The 25,240-nt window shown below is 43.5% G+C and overlaps 1 protein-coding gene across 1 annotated transcript in view; it reads right to left on the bottom strand.

Moving 5' to 3' along the window:
- LOC311236473 (calcium/calmodulin-dependent protein kinase type II subunit gamma) overlaps positions 1-24,139 on the bottom strand; it is a gene marked incomplete at both ends in the record, with an annotated part of 36,038 nt that extends 11,899 nt beyond the window's left edge. Inside the window, 6 exons of the mRNA XM_084324151.1 lie at positions 58-160; positions 13,597-13,669; positions 18,000-18,065; positions 20,166-20,220; positions 20,582-20,641; positions 24,136-24,139. Of these exons, the coding sequence (XP_084180277.1) occupies positions 58-160; positions 13,597-13,669; positions 18,000-18,065; positions 20,166-20,220; positions 20,582-20,641; positions 24,136-24,139 (361 nt within the window). The remainder of the gene's footprint in view (positions 1-57; positions 161-13,596; positions 13,670-17,999; positions 18,066-20,165; positions 20,221-20,581; positions 20,642-24,135) is intronic.
- Between the last annotated feature and the right edge of the window lie 1,101 nt (positions 24,140-25,240).

The raw sequence follows: 25,240 nt of genomic DNA, 5'->3' as shown, positions 1-25,240 counted from the left end.
TGTGTGTGTGTGTGTGTGTGTGTGTGTGTGTGTGTGTGTGTGTGTGTGTGAACGTACCGAACCAGGCCTGCTGGTCTCCCTGCACCTCGATGGCGAGGCCGAAGTCAGCCAGCTTCACCGCGGCGTTCTTACACTTACTGGCCAGCAGGAGGTTCTCTGGCTACACACAGAGACACACACGTTCTTACACTTACTGGCCAGCAGGAGGTGCTCTGGCTACACACAGAGACACACACGTTCTTACACTTACTGGCCAGCAGGAGGTTCTCTGGCTACACACAGAGACACACACGTTCTTACACTTACTGGCCAGCAGGAGGTTCTCTGGCTACACACAGAGACACACACGTTCTTACACTTACTGGCCAGCAGGAGGTGCTCTGGCTACACACAGAGACACACACGTTCTTACACTTACTGGCCAGCAGGAGGTTCTCTGGCTACACACAGAGACACACACGTTCTTACACTTACTGGCCAGCAGGAGGTTCTCTGGCTACACACAGAGACACACACACGTTCTTACACTTACTGGCCAGCAGGAGGTGCTCTGGCTACACACAGAGACACACACCGTGACTACACACAGAGACACACACCGTGACTACACACAGAGACACACACGTTCTTACACTTACTGGCCAGCAGGGGGTTCTCTGGCTACACACAGAGACACACACCGTGACTACACACAGACACACACACCATGACTACACACACCATGACTACACACCCTGAGAGACACAACCACGACTACACACAGAGACACACACCCTGCCCTCAGCTTCAAATGGTAAATGGCAGCTTTTTTATATTGCAGCTTTTATCCAAAGCGCTTTACAATTTGTTCCTCACATTTGACCCACTCACTCACACATTCACACACCGACGGCGGAGGCGACCATGCAAGGTGCCGACCTGCTCATCGGGAGCAATTAGGGGTTAAGTGTCTTGCTCAAGGACACATCGACACGCTGCCCCGGGAATCGAACCGGGAACCTCCGGATTGCCAGACGACTGCTCTACCTTCCCGAGCCACTGTCGCCCCTTCAGAGACACAACCGCGACTACACACAGAGACACACACCCTGCCTTCAGTTTCAGAGAGACAACCACAGACTGAGACTTGAGAACAGGCTTAATGATGTCAGTGGAGGTGATGGCAGGTCTCTGAGGATAAGGACCATGTTATTATTACATTCACCACCAGACACAACTCAACTCACACCCAACTGGAACACAGTGTCACTGCAACAACAGTCTGAAACACAGTGTCACTGCAACAACAGTCTGAAACACAGTGTCGCTGCAACAACAGTCTGAAACACAGTGTCGCTGCAACAACAGTCTGAAACACAGTGTCACTGCAACAACAGTCTGAAACACAGTGTCGCTGCAACAACAGTCTGAAACACAGTGTCACTGCAACAACAGTCTGAAACACACAGTCGCTGCAACAACAGTCTGAAACACAGTGTCGCTGCAACAACAGTCTGAAACACACAGTCGCTGCAACAACAGTCTGAAACACACAGTCGCTGCAATAACAGTCTGAAACACAGTGTCGCTGCAACAACAGTCTGAAACACACAGTTGCTGCAACAACAGTCTGAAACACAGAGTCGCTGCAACAACAGTCTGAAACACAGTCACTGCAACAACAGTCTGAAACACAGTGTCACTGCAACAACAGTCTGAAACACAGTGTCACTGCAACAACAGTCTGAAACACAGTGTCACTGCAACAACAGTCTGAAACACAGTGTCACTGCAACAACAGTCTGAAACACAGTGTCACTGCAACAACAGTCTGAAACACACAGTCGCTGCAACAACAGTCTGAAACACAGTCACTGCAACAACAGTCTGAAACACAGTGTCACTGCAACAACAGTCTGAAACACAGTGTCACTGCAACAACAGTCTGAAACACAGTGTCACTGCAACAACAGTCTGAAACACACAGTCGCTGCAACAACAGTCTGAAACACAGAGTCGCTGCAACAACAGTCTGAAACACAGTGTCACTGCAACAACAGTCTGAAACACACAGTCGCTGCAACAACAGTCTGAAACACAGAGTCGCTGCAACAACAGTCTGAAACACAGTCACTGCAACAACAGTCTGAAACACAGTGTCGCTGCAACAACAGTCTGAAACACAGTGTCACTGCAACAACAGTCTGAAACACAGTCACTGCGACAACAGTCTGAAACACAGTGTCGCTGCAACAACAGTCTGAAACACAGTGTCACTGCAACAACAGTCTGAAACACAGTGTCACTGCAACAACAGTCTGAAACACAGTGTCACTGCAACAACAGTCTGAAACACAGTGTCGCTGCAACAACAGTCTGAAACACAGTGTTGCTGCAACAACAGTCTGAAACACTGTGTCGCTGCAACAACAGTCTGAAACACAGTGTCACTGCAACAACAGTCTGAAACACAATGTCCCTGCAACAACAGTCTGAAACACAGTCGCTGCAACAACAGTCTGAAACACAGTGTCGCTGCAACAACAGTCTGAAACACAGTGTCGCTGCAACAACAGTCTGAAACACAGTCGCTGCAACAACAGTCTGCAACACAGTGTCGCTGCAACAACAGTCTGAAACACAGTGTCACTGCAACAACAGTCTGAAACACAGTGTTGCTGCAACAACAGTCTGAAACACAGTGTCACTGCAACAACAGTCTGAAACACAGTGTCGCTGCAACAACAGTCTGAAACACAGTCGCTGCAACAACAGTCTGAAACACAGTCACTGCAACAACAGTCTGAAACACAGTGTCGCTGCAACAACAGTCTGAAACACAGTGTCACTGCAACAACAGTCTGAAACACAGTCGCTGCAACAACAGTCTGAAACACAGTGTCACTGCAACAACAGTCTGAAACACAGTGTCACTGCAACAACAGTCTGAAACACAGTGTCACTGCAACAACAGTCTGAAACACAGTGTCACTGCAACAACAGTCTGAAACACAGTCGCTGCAACAACAGTCTGAAACACAGTCGCTGCAACAACAGTCTGAAACACAGTGTCACTGCAACAACAGTCTGAAACACAGTGTTGCTGCAACAACAGTCTGAAACACAGTGTCACTGCAACAACAGTCTGAAACACAGTCGCTGCAACAACAGTCTGAAACACAGTCACTGCAACAACAGTCTGAAACAGAGTCGCTGCAACAACAGTCTGAAACACAGTCACTGCAACAACAGTCTGAAACACAGTGTCACTGCAACAACAGTCTGAAACACAGTGTCACTGCAACAACAGTCTGAAACACAGTGTCGCTGCAACAACATTCTGAAACACAGTCGCTGCAACAACAGTCTGAAACACAGTCACTGCAACAACAGTCTGAAACACAGCATCACTGCAACAACAGTCTGAAACACAGTCACTGCAACAACAGTCTGAAACACAGTGTTGCTGCAACAACAGTCTGAAACACAGTCACTGCAACAACAGTCTGAAACACAGTCGCTGCAACAACAGTCTGAAACACAGTCACTGCAACAACAGTCTGAAACACTGTGTCGCTGCAACAACAGTCTGAAACACAGTGTCACTGCAACAACAGTCTGAAACACAGTCACTGCAACAACAGTCTGAAACACAGTCGCTGCAACAACAGTCTGAAACACAGTGTCGCTGCAACAACAGTCTGAAACACAGTGTTGCTGCAACAACAGTCTGAAACACAGTGTCACTGCAACAACAGTCTGAAACACAGTGTCGCTGCAACAACAGTCTGAAACACAGTGTCGCTGCAACAACAGTCTGAAACACAGTGTCGCTGCAACAACAGTCTGAAACACAGTCACTGCAACAACAGTCTGAAACACAGTCGCTGCAACAACAGTCTGAAACACAGTGTCACTGCAACAACAGTCTGAAACACAGTCACTGCAACAACAGTCTGAAACACAGTCGCTGCAACAACAGTCTGAAACACAGTGTCACTGCAACAACAGTCTGAAACACAGTCACTGCAACAAGTCTGAAACACAGTCACTGCAACAACAGTCTGAAACACAGTCGCTGCACCAACAGTCTGAAACACAGTCACTGCAACAACAGTCTGAAACCCAGTGTCACTGCAACAACAGTCTGAAACACAGTCACTGCAACAACAGTCTGAAACACAGTGTCGCTGCAACAACAGTCTGAAACACAGTCACTGCAACAACAGTCTGAAACACAGTGTCGCTGCAACAACAGTCTGAAACACAGTGTCACTGCAACAACAGTCTGAAACACAGTGTCACTGCAACAACAGTCTGAAACACAGCGTCACTGCAACAGTCTTGGACGACGACCCTAGATCTAGTAAGAGAAAGAGAGGTTACACTCAAACGCATGCACAGACACCAGTGGAAGTAATGACATTATACACAGGTCGACGACGCACAGCCCCAACCCCACACGTACAGTAAACACACGTACAGTAAACACACGCTCGTGCGCACGCACAACCACGTGCACAGATAAGACAGTTCAGGCACGGAGACATGCATGGCCGGGGACACACAGAATACTGACAATGCCGTTAAATACTGACTGTACTTACCAGTGTTTAGCACATATTATAATAAACAGTACACACAACACACATACACAACTATACACAACACACATACACAACTATAGAGGTATACCATCTATACACAACACACATACACAACTATAGAAGTATATACACAACACACATACACAACTATAGAGGTATATACACAACACACATACACAACTATAGACGTATACCATATATGCCCTGTTTCTATTCTTACCTCCATCTCGAAAGTCATGGAGAAAATAGTCTACGAACAGGTCGAAAAGTACCTTGCGAAAAAAAAAGCTAATCTACGAATTCCAATCTGGCTTCAGAACATCCCACTCCACTGACACATGCCTTCTCTATTTGAACGACCACATCAAACAAGAGGTGGACGCGGGCAAATACTGCGGCATGGTCATGCTGGACCTACAAAAGGCCTTCGACACTGTCAATCACTCCATTCTGATTGACAAGCTAAAAGCAATTGGTTTTGATAGTTCATCAGTGAGCTGGATGCAATCCTACCTGGAGGGGAGAGAACAGATGGTGGAGGTAAACGGTACCCCAACCAACAAACAAGATTCTTGTACCGGATCTCCTCTCTGGTAAACAAGAATACCCTAAAGACTCTGGCAGGAGCACTCATTCAAGGGTACTACAACTATGCTTGCACCTCATGGTACCAAAGCACCTCAAAGGCACTAAAAACTAAATTACAAACATCACAAAACAAACTGGTCAGACTACTGCTTGACCTTACTCCTAAAACCCACCTCACCCCTGCCCACTTTGACAACCTAGGATGGCTTAGAGTAGACGACAGAGTACAGCAACTTGCAATGGGCCTGGGCCCTCATTTATCAACAATTATTAGAAAGTGTTCTATTTTCGTTCTTAAGCACAGAATTTAGAATGTGTGTACGTACAGATTTATTACATGTGCGTAAATACCATTTCTTCTTACGTCAATTCTTGTGCATGATTATCCATATATGGTAATGAAACACCCCCATGGGATGTGAAATAATGGACTAAGCCGAGCGAACTCTGAGAAACTTCACGAGCGAGATTGTTCACGGAGGTCTAAGCAACTCATTTAACGTGCTGTCGAACCAAGAAGACACAACGCGTGTTATGGGATAAATACGCGACAGGCTGGCGGACTTGTACACGGTGATGTCAGATATCAACGACTCCCTAAGACCATTGCTGCAATTCTGCCTGGACAGCTCAAAATACTAATAAAGACCGTTAACCACTGTTTGGCGTTGGTGTGTCATTATAACCAATGCTGGAATATTAATGCCTTTATTCGTTTCGTTCGATTGGCTACCGGGTATAATATGATTTGTAGAGGCATACAATCTATTTTGTTGTCGGTATTAGGTAGCCTATATAAATTAGATATAATAGCAGCCATAGCCTACATTATACAACAGTAACTTGCGCATATATAATAGCACATGGCACAGCCCTGCGAAGCCTGCATACAGTAAACTAACTTGATCGTTAATCTAGCTGTTGTATCTTATACGCTTATGAAAACATTAAATAATATGTATAGGCGATAGGCCGATCGTTTTGCCTTAATAGCCTATATTCTCGAATGGCATTTAATGGCTATCCACTGTGGGCTATCTCCTCGCTGATGGACCAGTATACATTATATCATATCATATTCCTATATGTCTCCAAGGAATCGTGGGGCTCTGGGGAATAAAGGTTGGGAACCCCTGCTATAGCCATTATCCTTTATAATGTTATAGGCTATTTCATTTACAGTTTACTCTATCAGCCTACCCAGCATGTAATACGTTCTTTGTTAGAACACAACTCGTTATTATTTTGCGCATAGATTGCAGAAATACGGGAACGTTTTGATTATATTTAAAAGGCTTTGACATTGTAAAACGAAATAAGTGGAATTTCGAAGTTGTAAGTTGCAAAGCCTTTTAAATATAATCAAAACGTTCCCGTATTTCTGCAATCTATGCGCAAAATAATAACGAGTTGAGTTACGCGGAGCTCAGTCAGTACACCACGTAGTATTCCGATAACGCTATATATAAACCATGCTGCATTCATTCGGAAAGAAAGACCTATTCCAAATGCAATTGGGTTTTGACAATAATTACACTACTGTCGCTATTTTACAATTAACTATAATGAATTACGGGGGGTCATACCGAACACGTCAGTCAAACTAATGCACGAAAGCTTATTTCCGCATATGCAGTCTCCATATTCTACCGCTGGGCGCCAGGTACGTATATTCAGTTATATATACGCACAAAGTCAAGCACACGTTCAAATTGATAAGTCCCACACTTTGCTTGGAAATGATCGTACGCACGGGTTACGCACATATCTGTGCGTACGCACCATTGATAAATGAGGGCCCTGGTCTACAAGATACACTACACCACTAAGGTACCCATGTACATGTCGAAATACTTCCCAAAGGTCAGTGAATTCCACGACCACAACACCAGAGGGAGTTCCACAAATCATGTTCTGTCATAGTCACGGCGAGAGCCTTCCTCACCCCTCCTCCTTCCACACCATCACGGCGGAAGCCTTCCTCACCCCTCATCCTCTCACACCCTTATATGGGCAGCATCCGACCCCAGGATTCCCACGCTGCCAGTGGGACACTAATCGACGCGGCTGTGAGGGATTCCCTCATCAGCGAACTACTACTTCAGCCCACGGATCCTGCTCTACCCTCGTCGCAGTGTTAACCTAACTTCCTAGGTACGACAACGAACCCTAGCCTTGCTACTCCTTGTTGAAACACCTTGTCCTAATCTTGTTCTCTCTGTGCCCAGGACCACCGCTCCGAGACACCACCCACCTGGACGCCCCGCGCTGCACAAGGAGTGCACCTGCTCTCGTCCATTGCACATTCTTGTACCTGTCGCACGTTCTAAACCTGTAACCCTGTCTGCTTGGGGGTAACCATTAAAGCCAACCTAAAACGCTCTATTCCCTCTCCTCCTGTGTTCTGCTATTGGGCTCCGCCAACCCCTGCCCTATCATGTTCAACCCAGATTCGGCTCAAACAAGGGACTAAACACGTTTCGCAATTATGCCACATCGATGTGGAACGCCCTACCCACAGCTAGAGCTGCCGCGGTATTGATGTTTTCCTTACCGCACACATTTGCAAAATATTTCCTACCGCCGCGGTATTACCGCACACACACACACAAAAAAAAGTTTGAATGCATTTTTTTTGTAGTCTACTCTTTATAGCATATAGCCTGCCTCTAGTCTAAATGTCTATCTTTAGAGGATGACTTTGCAGCATGAATATTGTTTGGGATTCGGCATGCACGCATTCGTTATTAAAAGTGAAACACGGATTCGAAGTCTCCCCTCGGTGTCGCGCCCGCCGGTTACCCCCCCCGACCCTTTCTTCTTATTATTATAACGTTACTTCTTATTATTACAAAGGTATTCTATTTGTGGCATTAACGTTAGTATAGTTACACGTTCGTATTTACCGGACCACATAGCAAGGCAAGCGTTACTCAATTAATATCTAAGTTCCTTTCTTTGCTCAGAGCGTGCCGAGTTGTACCCATTCTGCGGTCTGTTAATAAAGTTTTCAATCAGACAAGTGTATAGAACGAAGGGCTTTTATTATAACATTTCGTTGCAGTAAAATCATTATGCCTCGTTCCCTGAGGAGCGACGGCGTCGGTAATCCACTCCGGTGGGAGCTAACGTACTATTAGCCGTGTTGTGATGGCTGAGATTCAGGAAGTAAACGCACTGCAAGATGCTCCAAGCATGTGACGCGTATCTCTTCTGACCAATCAGTGGTCTGCAGTGTTTCATGTGAATTTTCTGGTACCCAATAGGGTCGCTTGGAATCTCGACAGAGAAGTAGGGTATATCTGCAGAGCCGCAAGCCCAACGAGAGCGTAATAATAATAATATAATAAAAAACAGCGGTGATGCCGGTATTCAGCCCAACGCTGCGGTGGGCATGATGTAACAGCGATACCGCGGTAATACCGATACCGCGGCAGCTCTACCCACAGCCGTAAAATAATGTGAATCACTACCCACTTTCAAAAACGCTCTCAAAGAGCACCTACGGGAGGCTGCCATTAGAAACTGGCCCCGGTAAATGTCCAAACACCCCCCACCCAACCCACCCACCCACCCAACCCCCTCCAATGTACAGTTTCTTCCCCTTCGGATGTATATATTTTTCTTATGATATTTTTTTTTCTTACACAGTACTGTATATTTGTATGTCCAGACACACATACACAACTATAGAGGTATATACACAACACACATACACAACTATAGAGGTATATACACAACACACATACACAACTATAGAGGTATATACACAACACACATACACAACTATAGAGGTATATACACAACATACATACACAACTATAGAGATATACCATCTAGTTCAGGGGTTCTCAAACTTTTTTATACCACAACCCCATTTTATTATTATTATTATTTGGCGACCCCACACTTAATGTATTGCGTAATTTCAAAGTGGAAATAAGGAATATCAAAATAAAAGCGCACACGTTGTTGAACTTGATCATGCATATTTATTAGAAAGTGAAATTACAGCACTGTTATCAATTAAATGAATGAATATTATCAACAAAAGCAACAGAATTGTTTCTGTATACACATTTATAAAACGAGGCATATTTAGCCAAAATATGTTACCAGAACATAAAAAAAGAAAAGAAAATGCATTCACATGCGCTTTTCAAAAATACATATTTTCTTCCCTTCTGCCCCCTTAGCGACTATTTTGTGTTTTTTGCCTATATATTTTTGTGTTTCTGTGTACAACGATGGCTGTGTTGATTATTATGTCATGAAATTGGGTCCGTTTGGTCATTTTCGATATATATCCATTATGTTAAATGATCATCATTAGAATACCTCTAAAAAAAAGTTATAGACCTTAGCTTGCCAATTAACCTAAGGTTTTTTTTCTTCCCATTGACTCAAATGTTAAAACGCTGATTTTTAATCTGCACTCATTCATTAAATTGTCGCTGTAATTATCAAATAAACGCTCTGTCCATACTGCCGTGAGGCAGGGAATATTCCAGAAAGTCTGTTACCGAATTACGCGCAATTGCAATTGCGCAATTGCACTATGGCTGATGTAGCCAGCCAAAGAACCGGCATTATGCTTCCAAGAGGGCAAGATCAGCAGGCTGCAGGCTGTGAGAGAGTGTGAGAGAGGGGGGGGGGGGGGGGGCGCGGTGAGCGAGCAATCATGATTGGAAGGACTCTCTCCTCCTCCTTCCTCTCAGTGTTACAGCTGCTGAGCTGTGCCGAGGTGCCGCCCCCCTCACGCTGCTCTGATCTCACTAATGTGCAGAAGAGCCATGGTGCTCCAGCAGACAGCGGTGTGTCTTCAGAATGTACCGGGAGAACGTTTACTGTAACCCCGCGGATATAATAATCAATAAGCAGTGCTTACTAATGTCAGCGTCTCAGCTATTTCTGACCGAATTAGTCATTAATTTGTAAATATAAAGACAGATTCTTTTTCACAAGGACTTGGTGCATGTTTTCCACGCTGCAATATGGGGTTGAAAACTTGTATAAATATGAAATAAATGCAGATTTCTGCGTTTTCTTTGTCATAAAAAGGGATTTACTATCAAACAAACGGGAAGATAAGTGGTTAAAATTAGGAAATATTGAGGTTATGCTCTTAGTGCTCTTCCTGAAAAGAAATTGTGTTAAAAAATATTAAAAATTTAAAATGATATGGCCTTGAACTTGATGCAACACTTTCCTGCTTAGCATTATAACTCTGCTAACTTGTTACAGGGGCACAAGAGTTGGGAAGGGTGTGCTTGTACATTTGAACAGTTCCATGATAAGTGGCTGCGTTGTGCTGAGAAAGAAGCGGAGATCCGCTTCTATTCTGAGGCGAGATCTGTATTTATTTTTTAATGTCAGTGCAGAAAATCCGGCCTCACAGAATGAATGAAAACTTTATTTAACAGATTGCAGAATGGGTACAATACAGTACAGCTCAATACACACAATTGTTAAGGGGATGCAGACCAGAGAAAGACTTTCGTCTTGTTTACATCAGGGTCCCCCATTTTCAATTCATAGTGACATTTATGACATACACAACATACATGACATTTATGTTGTGTATGTCATAGGAGGTATGTTTATGCGAAGGGGACAAGCGTTCTCAGCGCAGCATTACACAACACTGGGTACTCGTTCCGGACTGATCCAGTGAACTTGAGTGACTTTCAGTAGCTCGTCACACGAAAGATCAATGAGCGCCTTCTGCTCAGACAGTGTCTGTGTCTGACAGCCTGTAGCGTAATGCGTAATGAATGGATCTTGGATCCAGTAAAATAGTCAAATTCAAAATAGTTCAGAAATTGTTCAATGAGCCCTTCTATGTGGCTACAGATGATGGGCTTCAAATAATAATAATAAAATAAAGCCATCAAGCAGAGTAAATACCCCCAAATCTCCGCTGATTATCCTGAAGGAGTGCCACAAACGGAGTTTCTTAATCCAACTCTCCATTTGAGCTGTGAGTCCAAACAGGTCTGTGTCCCGACCTTGTATAGTCCCAGATTCAACGCATTCAGTCGGTCAAAGACGTTGGCTAGATAATGATAATAATAATAATAATAATAATAATAATAATAATAATAATAATAATAATAATAATAATAATAATAATAATAATATGTGGGCGGCTACGTGGTGCAGTGGGCAAGGCGCTCACCACGAATACTGGAGACTGGGCTCGAACAGATTCGTCCCCTGTTCGAGCCCAGTGCTCCACATTGCTTTCAGTTTAGCTGGTCGTTCATACTAATACACATTGGCAGTATTAGGGGGAGGGAAACTGATGGGTGGGGATCGGGCATGGTGGACAGCGACTCCTACAGGTCGGTTGGTGCGCCTGCGCAGTAGAATCAGGAAGCGATGGGGGCGGCGCCCCTCCAAAGCCCAGACCCCTGACGCTGAAAGATCGAGCTGCGCAGGTGAAAAGATGCGACTGCTGCTACCTCGAGTATCGGAGGGGACTTGTGCTATGTATGACTTAGTCCACATTGCAGCCGGCTTGTGGGAGGCAAGAAACAGCGTCAGTGACAGGGGAGGGTTGAATTGGACGATACGAAAATTGGGATGGGAGAAAAAATTGAAAATGGGAGAAAAAGTGGATAAAAAAAAAATAATAATAATACAAATAAACTAAGCATGTAGTCCTTTTTCATTGACTGTTGCAGTTTTCAGCTCAGTTTTCTCAATTTCTTTCTTTCTGAAAGCTAGCGCTTCCGTTTTAAATTCAGCTATGTCTGGTTTCCAAGTGCCGCTGTGATTTACTTGTCTTTTACTCCGTTTACCCCACTGTCACCTACCCGCGACGCGACCCCACTTTGGGTCGCAACTCGTAGTTTGAGAACCACTGATCAACACACATACAGTACACAACTATAGAAATATACCCTCTAGGCACAACACACACACACAACTGTACATAACATACACACAATATATACTGCTCCTCCACACACACACACACACACACACACACACGCACACACACACACACACACACACACGCACACACACACACACACACACACACACACACGCACACACAGACTCCCCTGCCTCCTGCCCGCCCGTCACTCACCTTGAGGTCTCTATGAACCACACCCATCTGATGACAGTGGAGCACAGCTTCCAGGATCTGTTGGATGCAATGACTGCATGCAGACAGCAGGGGGGGCAAGTTAGTCCCATTCAGCCCCCACAGTCAGACCCGTGCGGCACTGCCTCAATACCTGCGTGCACGTACACACGCACGCACACACGCGCACACACACACAGACAGACGCGCACACACACACACACACACACACACACACACACACACACACACACAAACAAACATACATAGTCTCACAGTCGCACCCTGTAACAGACATTCATGTGTTTCACACACAGACTGAGAGAAGCTCACTAATATAATACGACATATGGACAGCAGGCCTGTGTTGCTGCCTACTACACACACACACGCACACACACACACATGTACACACACACACACACACACATACACACGCGCATACACACACACACAGAGGAGCCTGCCAGTTAAATAGTGATGGGGGTGTTATTTTCAGTAAGTAATGACCATGAGTCAGTGAGCGTAGGAGTCCGCTGCTGCTCTGTGTGTGTGTGTGTGTGTGTGTGTGTGTGTGCGTCTGTGTGTGCGTCTGTGTGTGCGTGTGTGTTTGTGCGTGCGTCTGTTTGTGTCTGTGTGTGTGTGTGCGTGTGTGTGTGTCTGTGTGTGTGTGTGTGTCTGTGTGTGTGTGTGTGTGTGTGTGTGTGTGTGTGTGTGTGTGTGTGTGTGTGTGTGTGTGTGTGTGTGTGTGTGGGGGGGGGGGTTGCAGTAACAAAAGTCTATCTTCAAGCATCTGAGTTGAATGGCTGACTCTCTCTCTCACATACATACACACACACACACACACGTGCACCCACCCACACACACACACACACAAAGACACACACACACACACACACGCACACACACGCACACAAAGACACAAGGTAGAGAGTATGGTGCTTTGTCTGTTAGAAGCAGTCATCATTCTGGGTTAAACAGGCCTGTGGTGCAACAAGAGACACAGTCATACAGAGAGAGAGAGAGAGAGAGAGAGAGAGAGAGAGAGAGAGAGAGAGAGAGAGAGAGAGAGAGAGAGAGAGAGAGAGAGAGAGAGAGAGAGAGAGAGAGAGAGAGAGAGAGAGAGAGAGAGAGACAGACAGACAGACAGCGGGGGGCAGGCACGGGCAGGTCACTTTAAGCTCAGGCACAAACAATACCGGCAAGTAGAAATATATGAAAAAGAACCGACACGGCTGTTACTGTGGATGCAGGACGGACAGACGGACAGACAGACAGACAGACAGACAGACACAGCCCTGGTGCCGAGGAGGGAGGACAGACACACACCTTGAGGTCTCTGTGCACTATGTCATGTTCGTGGGTGAAACACACACTGTCTAGAATCTGATGGATACAGTGACTGTGGAGACAAAACACAACAGGAGAGGGGGAGGGGAGAGAGGGAACAAAGATGGAGGAGAGAGAGGGGGAGAGAGGGGGAGAGAGGGAGAGAGAGGGGGAGGAGATATAGAGGGGGAAGAGAGAGAGAGAGATGGAGAGGAGGGAGAGAGGGAAGATAGAGAGGGAGAGAGAAGAGAGAGCAGGGGGAGAGGGAAGAGAGGGGGGGGAGAGAGGGAAGATAGAGAGAGGGAGAGAGAGATAGAGAGAGGGGGGAGAAGAGAGAGAGAGAGAGAGAGAGAGAGAGAGAGAGAGAGAGAGAGAGAGAGAGAGAGAGAGAGAGAGAGAGAGAGAGAGAGAGAGAGAGAGAGAGAGAGAGAGAGAGAGAGAGAGAGAGAGAGGGAAGAGAGAGAGGGGGAGATAGAGAGAGAGAGGGGAAGAGAGAGAGGGGGGAGAGAGGGAAGAGAGAGAGGGGGGACATAGAGAGAGAGAGAGGGAAGAGAGATAGAGAGAGAGGGGAAGAGAGATAGAGAGGGGAAGAGAGAGGAGGGAGAGAGGGAAGAGAGAGAGGGAGATAGAGGTAGATATAGGGGGAAGAGAGAGAGAGGGAAGAGAGAGAGAGAGGGAAGAAAGAGAGAGAGAGAGAAGGTGTGCACATGGAGCGAGGAGAACACATCAGTGTGATCAGTAGAGCCGGGGCCTCTGTGGACTATATGGTTATTGTGTCCATTTGCAGAGAGTCAATAACATTCTCATATAATAATAATAATAATAATAACACAATTTTACAGATTTTCACAGATTCGATAAGTCAACAAAATCCTATGACTGTTAGTTGACGACAGCGCTAGTAACCACACCATGCTATCATCACACACAAATATATATACACATCACCATATACACACAACATATACACACAGACAAGGACTGTATAGGCTACAGTTACACACAGTGTGTATTTAATACAGTAGGCTGTGTGTATTTAATACAGTAGGCTGTGTGTATTTAATACAGTAGGCTGTGTGTATTTAATACAGTAGGCTGTGTGTATTTAACAGTGAGTGTAGGAGGAGCCAACATGTGGTAGTCTCTACCACAAAAAAAACTGACGCAAAAAAGAATGCAAAAAAATTAACGAACTAAAACGAAAACGCAAAAAAAACGAACGCAAAAAAAAAGAACGAACTAAAACGAAAACGCAACGAAAACGCCAAAAAACAAACGCAAAAAAAAATGCAAAAAAATTTACGAACTAAAACAAAAACGAACAAAAACGAAAAAGAATGAAAAAAAAAACGAAAACGAAAACGCAAAAAAACGAATGAAAAAAAAAATTAACAAACTAAAACGAACTAAAACTAAAACGAACTAAAAAGGAAAACGAACGCAAAAAAACAAACAAAAAAAACGATCGCAAAAAAATGAACGAACTAAAAACGAAAACGCAAAAAAACGAACGCATAAAAAAGAATGCAAAAAAATGAACGAACTAAAACGAAAACGCAAAAAAAACGAAAACGCCAAAAAACGAACGCAAAAAAAATGCAAAAGATTAAAACAAAAATGAACAAAAACGAAAAAGAACGAAAAAAAGAACGAAAAAAAGAACAAAAAAAAACGGACGCAAAAATTAATGCAAAAAAATTTACGAACTAAAACGCAAACGAACTAAAACGAAAACGAATGCCAAAAAAGAACGAAAAAAAACCGCAAAAAAAGAACGCAAAAAAATTAACGAACTAAAACGAAAATGCAAAAAACGAAAAAAAAAAATGCTAAAAAAAGAATGAACTAAAACAACTAAAACGAAAACGCAAAAAAAAGAATGCAAAAAAAAGAATGCAAAAAAATTTACGAATTAAAACAAAAACGAACAAAAACGAAAAAAATAACGAAAAAAAGAACAAATAAACTAACGCAAAAAAACTGATGCAAAAAAAGAATGCAAAAAAAAGAACAAACTAAAACGAACTAAAACGAAAACGAATGCAGAAAACGAATGCAAAAAACGAACGCAAAAAAAAGAACGCAAAAAAAAGAATGCAAAAATGTACGAACTAAAACTAAAACGAGCCAGCATGTTGTAGAGTCTGTGTGTATTTAATACTGTATGCTGTGTGTATTTACAGCAGAGGAGACAGAGGGAGGAGGAGACGCAGAGAAAAACAACAAGTTCTCAATATAACAAAGAAGAGAAGAGGAACACACCAAGCCAGAGGACGAGATGAGAGAGAGAGAGAGAGAGAGAGAGAGAGAGAGAGAGAGAGAGAGAGAGAGAGAGAGAAAGAGAGAGACAGAGAGAGAGACAGAGAGAGAGAGGCTTATAGATATTATTAAAAAGGACTTGATGGATATTAGAAATGTTCCTTCTTCTCGGTTTACCTTCATCGTCTTTTCAAATGGTTTCCCTCTCTCTATATCTATCCCTCTCCCCATCTCTCTCTATATCTATATATCCATCCCTCTCTCTATATCTATCCCCCTCTCTCTCTTCATCTCTCTCTCTATATATATATCCATCCCTTTCTCTATATCTATCCCCCTCTCTCTCTCCATCTCTCTCTCTATATATCCATCCCTCTCTCTATATCTATCCCCCTCTCTCTCTCCATCTCTCTCTCTATATATATCCATCCCTCCCTCTATATCTATCCACCTCTCTCCATCTCTCTCTCTATATATATATATATATCCCTTTCTCTATATCTATCCCCCTCCCTCTCTCCATCTCTCTATATATCCATCCCTCTCTATATCTATCCCCCTCTCTCCATATCTCTCTGTATATATCGCGCTCTCTCTCTCCATCTCTCTCTCTCTCTCTCTCTCTCTCTCTCTCTCTCTCTCTCTGTCCCTCCTCTGCTAAACGCCTCCACAGTCAAATTGATTTAAGTCTACCTCCTGAGGGGTTAGAAAGTGGGTGTGCATGTGTGCATTCATTCGCATGTGTGTGTATGTGTGTATATGTATGTGTATATGTGTGTGTAATAATAATAATGGCTTGGATTTATATAGCGCTCTTCATGACACCCAGAGCACTTCACAGAGTCCATTATTTGTTCATACACAGTCATACCGGTGGTGGTAAGCTACAATTGCAGCCAGAGCTGCCCTGAGGCAGTATATGTATATGTATGTGTATATGTGTGTGTGTATATGTGTGTGTATGTGTATATGTGTATATATGTGTATTTGTGTGTATATGTGTATATATGTGTATATGTGTGTGTATATGTGTATATGTGTGTGTATATGTGTATATGTGTGTGTATATGCGTATATCTGTGTGTGTGTATATGTGTATATATATGTGTATATGTGTGTGTGAGTATATGTGTATATGTGTGTACGTGTATATATGTGTATATGTGGTGTATTCATGGTGTATTCATGGTGTATTTATGGTGTATTCATGGTGTACTCATGGTGTATTCATGGTGTATTCATGATGTATTCATGGTGTACTCATGGTGTATTCATGGTGTATTCATGGTGTATTCATGGTGTATTCATGGTGTATTCGTGGTGTATTCATGGTGTATTCATGGTGTATTCATGGTGTATTCATGGTGTATTCATGGTGTATTCATGGTGTATTCATGGTGTATTCGTGGTGTATTCATGGTGTATTCATGGTGTATTCATGGTGTACTCATGGTGTACTCATGGTGTATTCATGGTGTACTCATGGTGTATTCATGGTGTACTCATGGTGTATTCATGGTGTATTCATGGTGTATTCATGGTGTACTCATGGTGTACTCATGGTGTATTCATGGTGTACTCATGGTGTATTCGTGGTGTATTCATGGTGTACTCATGGTGTACTCATGGTGTATTCATGGTGTACGCATGGTGTACTCATGGTGTATTCATGGTGTACTCATGGTGTATTCATGGTGTATTCATGGTGTATTCATGGTGTATTCGTGGTGTATTCATGGTGTACTCATAGTGTATTCATGGTGTATTCATGGTGTACTCATGGTGTATTCATGGTGTATTCATGGTGTATTCATGGTGTACTCATGGTGTATTCATGGTGTATTCATGGTGTATTCATGGTGTACTCATGGTGTATTCATGGTGTATTCGTGGTGTATTCATGGTGTATTCATGGTGTATTAATGGTGTATTCATGGTGTATTCATGGTGTATTCATGGTGTATTCATGGTGTATTCATGGTGTATTCATGGTGTATTCATGGTGTACTCATGGTGTATTCATGGTGTACTCATGGTGTATTCATGGTGTACTCATGGTGTACTCATGGTGTACTCATGGTGTACTCATGGTGTATTCATGGTGTACTCATGGTGTACTCATGGTGTATTCATGGTGTATTTACCTGGCGTCTGCTTCGCTGTAATACTCTCGAGCGACGATATCCTCGAACAGTTCCCCTCCTGTCACTCTGCGGTGTTGAAACACAAAGGGTTAAAAAAGAAAACACACATTGGTTTCACTCAGGCAGCATAAGTATGCGTGAGCACGTAGCGGTATGCACGATTGCGCATACACACACACACACACACACACACACACACACACACACACACACACACACACAAACACACACACACAAACATACACACACAAACACACACACAAACACACAGGAGGGGGATGTCCTCATTAGGGGGAAACCCCGGCTGCAGGATTCTCTCTCTGACTGGGTTGCCATGGAGACTGGCTGCAGTGCGGGGGAGTGCGGTTCAGTGTGTGTGTGTGTGTGTGTGTGTGTGTGTGTGTGTGTGTGTGTGTGTGTGTGTGTGTGTGTGTGTGTGTGTGTGTGTGTGTGTGTGTGTGTGTGTGTGTGTGTGTGTGTGTGTGTGTGACAAGAGTGCAGGCTGAAGCAGGAGCTAAGAGGGGGGGTTGGGATGTTACATAACGGGGGGGGATTGCCTTGAAGAGAGGAGGGAAGAGAGAGAGAGGAGGGAAGAGAGGGGGGAAGAGAGAGAGAGGATGGAAGAGAGAGAGGGAAGAGAGGGGGGAAGAGAGAGAGAGGATGGAAGAGAGAGAGGGAAGAGAGGAGGGAAGAGAGGAGGGAAGAGAGAGAGAGGATGGAAGAGAGGAGGGAAGAGAGGAGGGAAGATAGAGAGAGAGGAAGGAAGAGAGAGAGGAGGGAAGAGAGGAGGGAAGAGAGGAGGGAAGATAGAGAGAGAGGAGGGAAGAGAGAGAGGAGGGAAGAGAGGAGGGAAGAGAGAGAGAAGAGGGAAGAGAGAGGGAGGAGGGAAGAGAGGAGGGAAGAGAGAGAGGAGGGAAGAGAGGAGGGAAGAGAGAGAGGAGGGAAGAGAGAGAGAGGAGGGGAGAGAGGAGGGAAAAGAGGAGGGAAGAGAGAGAGAAGAGAGAGAGAGGAGGGAAGAGAGGAGGGAAGAGAGAGAGAAGAGAGAGAGAGGAGGGAAGAGAGGAGGGAAGAGAGGAGGGAAGAGAGGAGGGAAGAGAGAGAGGAGGGAAGAGAGAGAGGATGGAAGAGAGAGATGGAAGAGAGGAGGGAAGAGAGAGAGGATGGAAGAGAGAGAGGGAAGAGAGGAGGGAAGAGAGAGAGAGGAGGGAAGAGAGGAGGGAAGAGAGAGAGAGGAGGGAAGAGAGGAGGGAAGAGAGAGAGGAGGGTAGAGAGAGAGAGGAGGGAAGAGAGGAGGGAAGAGAGAGAGAGAGGAGAAGGGGGAGATAGATAGAGAGAGAGGAGGGAAGAGAGAGAGAGGAGGGAAGAGAGGAGGGAAGAGAGGAGGGAAGAGAGAGAGAGAGGAGAAGGGGGAGATAGATAGAGAGAGAGGAGGGAAGAGAGAGAGAGGAGGGAAGAGAGGAGGGAAGAGAGAGAGAGGAGGGAAGAGAGGAGGGAAGAGGAGGAGGGAAGAGAGGAGGGAAGAGAGAGAGAGGAGGGAAAAGAGGAGGGAAGTGAGAGAGGAGGGTAGAGAGAGAGAGGAGGGAAGAGAGGAGGGAAGAGAGAGAGAGAGGAGAAGGGGGAGATAGATAGAGAGAGAGGAGGGGAGAGAGAGAGGAGGAGGGAGAGAGATAGAGAGAGGAGAGGGGAAGAGAGAGAGAGGGGGGGAGGGGGAGAGAGCAAGGGATGAGGGAAGAGAGCGGGAGAGAGAGAGAGAGAGGAGGGGGGAAATAGAGAGAGAGGAGGGGGGAAGAGAGAGAGAGATGAGGGAAGAGAGGAGGGAAGAGAGAGAGAGAGAGAGAGAGAGAGAGAGAGAGAGAGAGAGAGAGAGAGAGAGGGGGGAGAGAGAGGAGGCAGGGGGAAATAGAGAGAGGGGAGAGGAGGGAGGAGAGGGAGAGAGAGAGAGAGGAGGGGGGGAAGTGAGAGAGAGGGGGGAGGGGGAGAGTGAGTGAGAGCCATGTCAGAGGGGAAAGTCAAGTAGAGCAGAGAGTTAAACCAACTAGAACAGAAGAAAGCAGAAGGAGAAGAGGGTGGAAGGATGACAGTGAGGAGGAGGAGGAGGAGGAGGAGGAGGAGGAGGAGGAGGAGGAGGAGGAGGAGGAGGAGGAGGAGGAGGAGGAGGAAACTCACAGGTCAAACAGGAGATAGTGGAATCCCTCCTCTGAAATACTGTCATGGAGACGAACTGGAAAGAAGATATAGATAAATAGATAGATAGATAGATAGATAGATAGATAGATAGATAGATAGATAGATAGATAGATAGATAGATAGATAGATAGATAGATAGATAGATAGATAGATAGATCACTGTTATGATTCTTGTGATTGTTATGACTGTTATGATTGTTGTGATTGTTATGATTGTTGTGATTGTTATCATTGTTATGACTGTTATGATTGTTATGATTGTTATGATTGTTATGATTGTTATGAATGTTATGATTGTTATGATTGTTATGACTGTTATGATTGTTATGGCTGTTATGATTGTTATGATTGTTATGATTGTTATGACTGTTATGACTGTTATGATGTCATCATACCGATGTTGGAGTGCTTCAACAGTCTGCAGATCCTGGCCTCTCGCTCCAACTTCTGATGATCTACAAGCGACAAGCGATTATATTAATAACATCTCTTATATTAATAACATCTCTTTTTTTTTAAACTTTATTTTTTAGCGTTTATCGCTTTTCTGGTCAAGCATGACCAACAGATACAGGGTGAAACGGGATATAGATCAGGGGAAGACATTCTGGCAAATGACGGCGGGTCCGGGAATCGAACTCGGAGTCCACCAAATCCGTGACGCAGCACGGTTTTCCCCGACGCAGAAATAGCGCTGAGATATGCGGTGAGCTACTGGAGCTCCCCCATTAATAACATCTCTTATATTAATAACATCTCTTATAACATCTCTTATATTAATAACATCTCTTTATTAATAACATCTCTTATATTAACAACATCTCTTATAACATCTCTTATGTTAATAACATCTCTTATATTAATAACATCTCTTATAATAATAACATATCTTATATTAATAACATCTCTTATAACATCTCTTATAATAATAACATCTCTTATAACATATCTTATATTAATAACATCTCTTATATTAATAACAACTCTTATAACATCTCTTATATTAATAACATCTCTTATATTAATAACATCTATTATAACATCTCTTATATTAACAACATCTCTTATATTAATAACATATCTTATATTAATAACATATCTTATAACATCTCTTATATTAATAACATCTCTTATATTAATAACATCTCTTATAATAATAACATCTCTTATATTAATAACATCTCTTATAACATATCTTATATTAATAACATCTCTTATATTAATAACATCTCTTATAACATCTCTTATATTAATAACATCTCTTATATTAATAACATCTCTTATAATAATAACATCTCTTATAACATATATTATATTAATAACATCTCTTATATTAATAACATCTCTTATAACATCTCTTATATTAATAACATCTCTTATATTAACAACATCTCTTATAACATCTCTTATATTAACAACATCTCTTATATTAATAACATATCTTATATTAATAACATATCTTATAACATCTCTTATATTAATAACATCTCTTATATTAATAACATCTCTTATAATAATAACATCTCTTATATTAATAACATCTCTTATAACATCTCTTATATTAAAAACATCTCTTATATTAATAACATCTCTTATAATAATAACATCTCTTATAACATATATTATATTAATAACATCTCTTATATTAATAACATCTCTTATAACATCTCTTATATTAATAACATCTCTTATATTAACAACATCTCTTATAACATCTCTTATGTTAATAACATCTCTTATAACATCTCTTATATTAATAACATCTCTTATATGAATAACATCTCTTATATTAATAACATCTCTTATAACATCTCTTATATTAATAACATCTCTTATATTAATAACATCTCTTATAACATCTCTTATATTAATAACATCTCTTATATTAATAACATCTCTTATATTAATAACATATCTTATAACATCTCTTATATTAATAACATCTCTTATATTAATACCATCTCTTATATTAATAACATCTCTTATATTAATAACATCTCTTATATTAATAACATATCTTATAACATCTCTTATATTAATAACATCTCTTATAATAACATCTCTTATATTAATAACATCTCTTATAACATCTCTTATATTAATAACATCTCTTATATTAATAACATCTCTTATAATAATAACATCTCTTATATTAATAACAACTCTTATAACATCTCTTATATTAATAACATATCTTATATTAATAACATCTCTCTTATATTAATAACATCTCTTATATTAATAACATCTCTTATAACATCTCTTATATTAACAACATCTCTTATATTAATAACATCTCTTATATTAACACTTTGGACGTCAGACCCGACGGGTTATCTCGCCATGCGTTGAGCGCCAGGACCCCCGAAAACAAGAGTATAGTCGGATTTTCATCGTTATTTCTTGTATTCGATATTTCCATTCATTACAGGCACATGGACATCTGGGTTAACTGGCTCTGCGCCAAAAACTAATATACTTGTTATTGCCGTCCAATCGTGGAGCGCCAGACAACGAGTATACTCGTTATTGGATCCGTTTTTCTTTTGTTCGCTATTGCCATTCACAATTCATCGAGGCACCTCGTGCAGGCTGTCCTGAGTGTGTCTGAGATTGCAGACGGTCAATACCGCCCCCTAACGCCTTGTGGCCGCTATTGCACTCCATTGGAAACCATGTCGTTTTTTTTCCTGGGCCGAGCTGAGCCGTGTGGGCGGGGCTTAAATACTCCGGCGAGGTCACCGGTTACAACGATATCACAACTAGGCTCCACCCCTTGTTCATATTTTTCATCTAAAATAAAGAAAGAAATAAAGAAAAAACACGAACCTCTGAACGTTTGGGCTCAGCCCTGCCTGATACCAGGCGCATGCGTCCGGAATAAGTAACTTGACCTTCTGCCTTTCGGTCATGGAAAGATGTCTGATGGCTCTAATTAGAGGAAAGATTGATTATGTCTGTCATGGCCGTGGCTAACCCCGTCTCCCCCCCCCTCCCCCCTCTCGTCTCTCCTCTGGTGTTTCCACCCTGGTCCTGCAGATGTCCCTCTGTGTGTCTCCCTCGTGTGTCTCCCTCTCATCTCTCCTCTGGTGTTTCCTTATAAGAGACGAGATTGATGGGTTACTCTCCAATCAGAGTCCCAGTCCCCCTCCAAAGGACCCTCCTCCCTCTGCTCTGCCCCCCAGCCACACGCTCTCCTCCTGCCTTGGAAACGTCTCTCTTTACATTGGTTGGTTGGTGTGGCTTAACCCTCAACCTGCTCGCGTGACCCTCTTCCAGCTACTCTCCTTAATGAACGTCTCCCAACTTTAGGTCCCGCCCTACTTGACATCTTCAACACTTCACTGTTGTGGAGGGGCGGCTACGTGGCGTAGTGGGCAAGGCGCTCGCCACGAATGACGGAGACGCTGGGCTTGCCTGTTCGAGCCCAGCGCTCCACATTTGCTTTCAGTTTAGCTGGTCGTTCATACTAATACACATTGGCCGTATTAGGGGGTGGGAAACTGATGGGTGGGGATCGGGCGTTGTGGACAGCGACTCCTACAAGTCGGTTGGTGCGCCTGCGCAGTAGAATCAGGAAGTGTCGGGGGCAGTGTGAGCCTCCCACGCGTTACTCCTCGCCACTGAGAGATCGAGCTGCGCAGGTGAAAAGATGCGACTGCTGTTACCTCAAGTACCGGAGGGGACTTGTGCTCTGTATGACTTAGTCCACATTGCAGCCGGCTTGTGGGAGGCAAGAAACAGCGTTCGTGACAGGGGAGGGTTGAATTGGATGATACGAAATTGGGATGGGAGAAAAAATAGAAAATGGGAGAAAAAGTGGATAAAAAAAAAAAAAAAACGTCACTGTTGTCTACTGGCGTGGTGACCTTGGCTTTTAAATCAGCCGCTATTAAAACGCTACTTAAAACACCGAACCTCGACCGCCTAATTTTGAAAGATTACAGACCCATCTCCAATCCTCCCTTCTTATCCAAAATATTAGAGCGGATTGTCGTAACACAACTCACTGACCATCTATCAAGTAACAACCATCACATATCTTTTCAATCTGGCTTTAGAACCTCCCACTCCACTGAAACGGTGCTTACTAAAGTCACAGCCGACCAAATAGATGTAGATATAGATGTAGAAGTGATATAGATGTAGATAAAGATGTAGATATAGATATAGATGTAGATAAAGATGTAGATGTCAGTGTTTCCCCTAGGATATTTTTCAGGGGGGGTGGTAGGCCCCCCAAAATTACTAGTGTTGTCGCGGGGCGCGCATGTCACGGATACGCAGTGTCAACAGTGTCGTCATAGACGCGCGCAGTAAGGCGGTTGTTACTATCGGTGTCAGGATCCGCCTGGTCCCATTCCCCCTCCAGCTGCCCAGCCTGGCCACATTCCCCCTCCAGTCCAGAGAGCCTGCCCTGCACCCCCCTCTAGTGGACTCTTTCCGTTACTACCGTTCCTGCCACTGCTACTGGCAATTAATGTGTGTATTCTCCATATGTCCTTAATGTTCAATGTATTCTCCGTGGTGCTGTCTTTGTTACCCACTCTGTTTCCTGGTCTGGTCTAGTGTGTTGTCTTTTGTATTTTGTATGTATTGTTAGTCAGCCCTGTCATATATTTGGTGTCATTGTTTGTCAGCCTGTGTGTCTGTCCAGGTGTGTCTTGTTAGTAATTAGTCTCCCTATATATTATGTCCTTTCCTGTTACTCCTGTGGTATAATATGTCCTCATATAAATATATCCCCCTCCCCTGTGTTCCCTTTACCTGTGCCCCCCCCCCCCTCTCTGTGGAATAAGACACCCCCCTCCCCTGTGTCCCCCAAACCTGTACCCCCTCCCCCCCATCTGACCTATCAAATGGGACCACACACCCCCTTTGTTGAACTATAAAGGGCTCCTCCCGACCACAATAGAGGTTCTTACCTGGGTAATTTCAGCTGATCACCTGGGGCGAGAGCCTCAGCCATTCTCTCTATGTATTCTATCTGTTTGGTTAATAAACCTTGTTATTATCCAAGCCTCGGTTGACTGAGACATTCTTCATCAGGATAT

This window comes from Notolepis coatsorum (genome assembly GCF_963971535.1).
Source record: "Notolepis coatsorum genome assembly, chromosome: 11".
In the NCBI taxonomy this organism is placed as follows: Eukaryota; Metazoa; Chordata; class Actinopteri; order Aulopiformes; family Paralepididae; genus Notolepis; species Notolepis coatsorum.
Note: the sequence above shows the minus strand (reverse complement) of the source record. Positions and strands in the feature narration are given on the sequence as shown.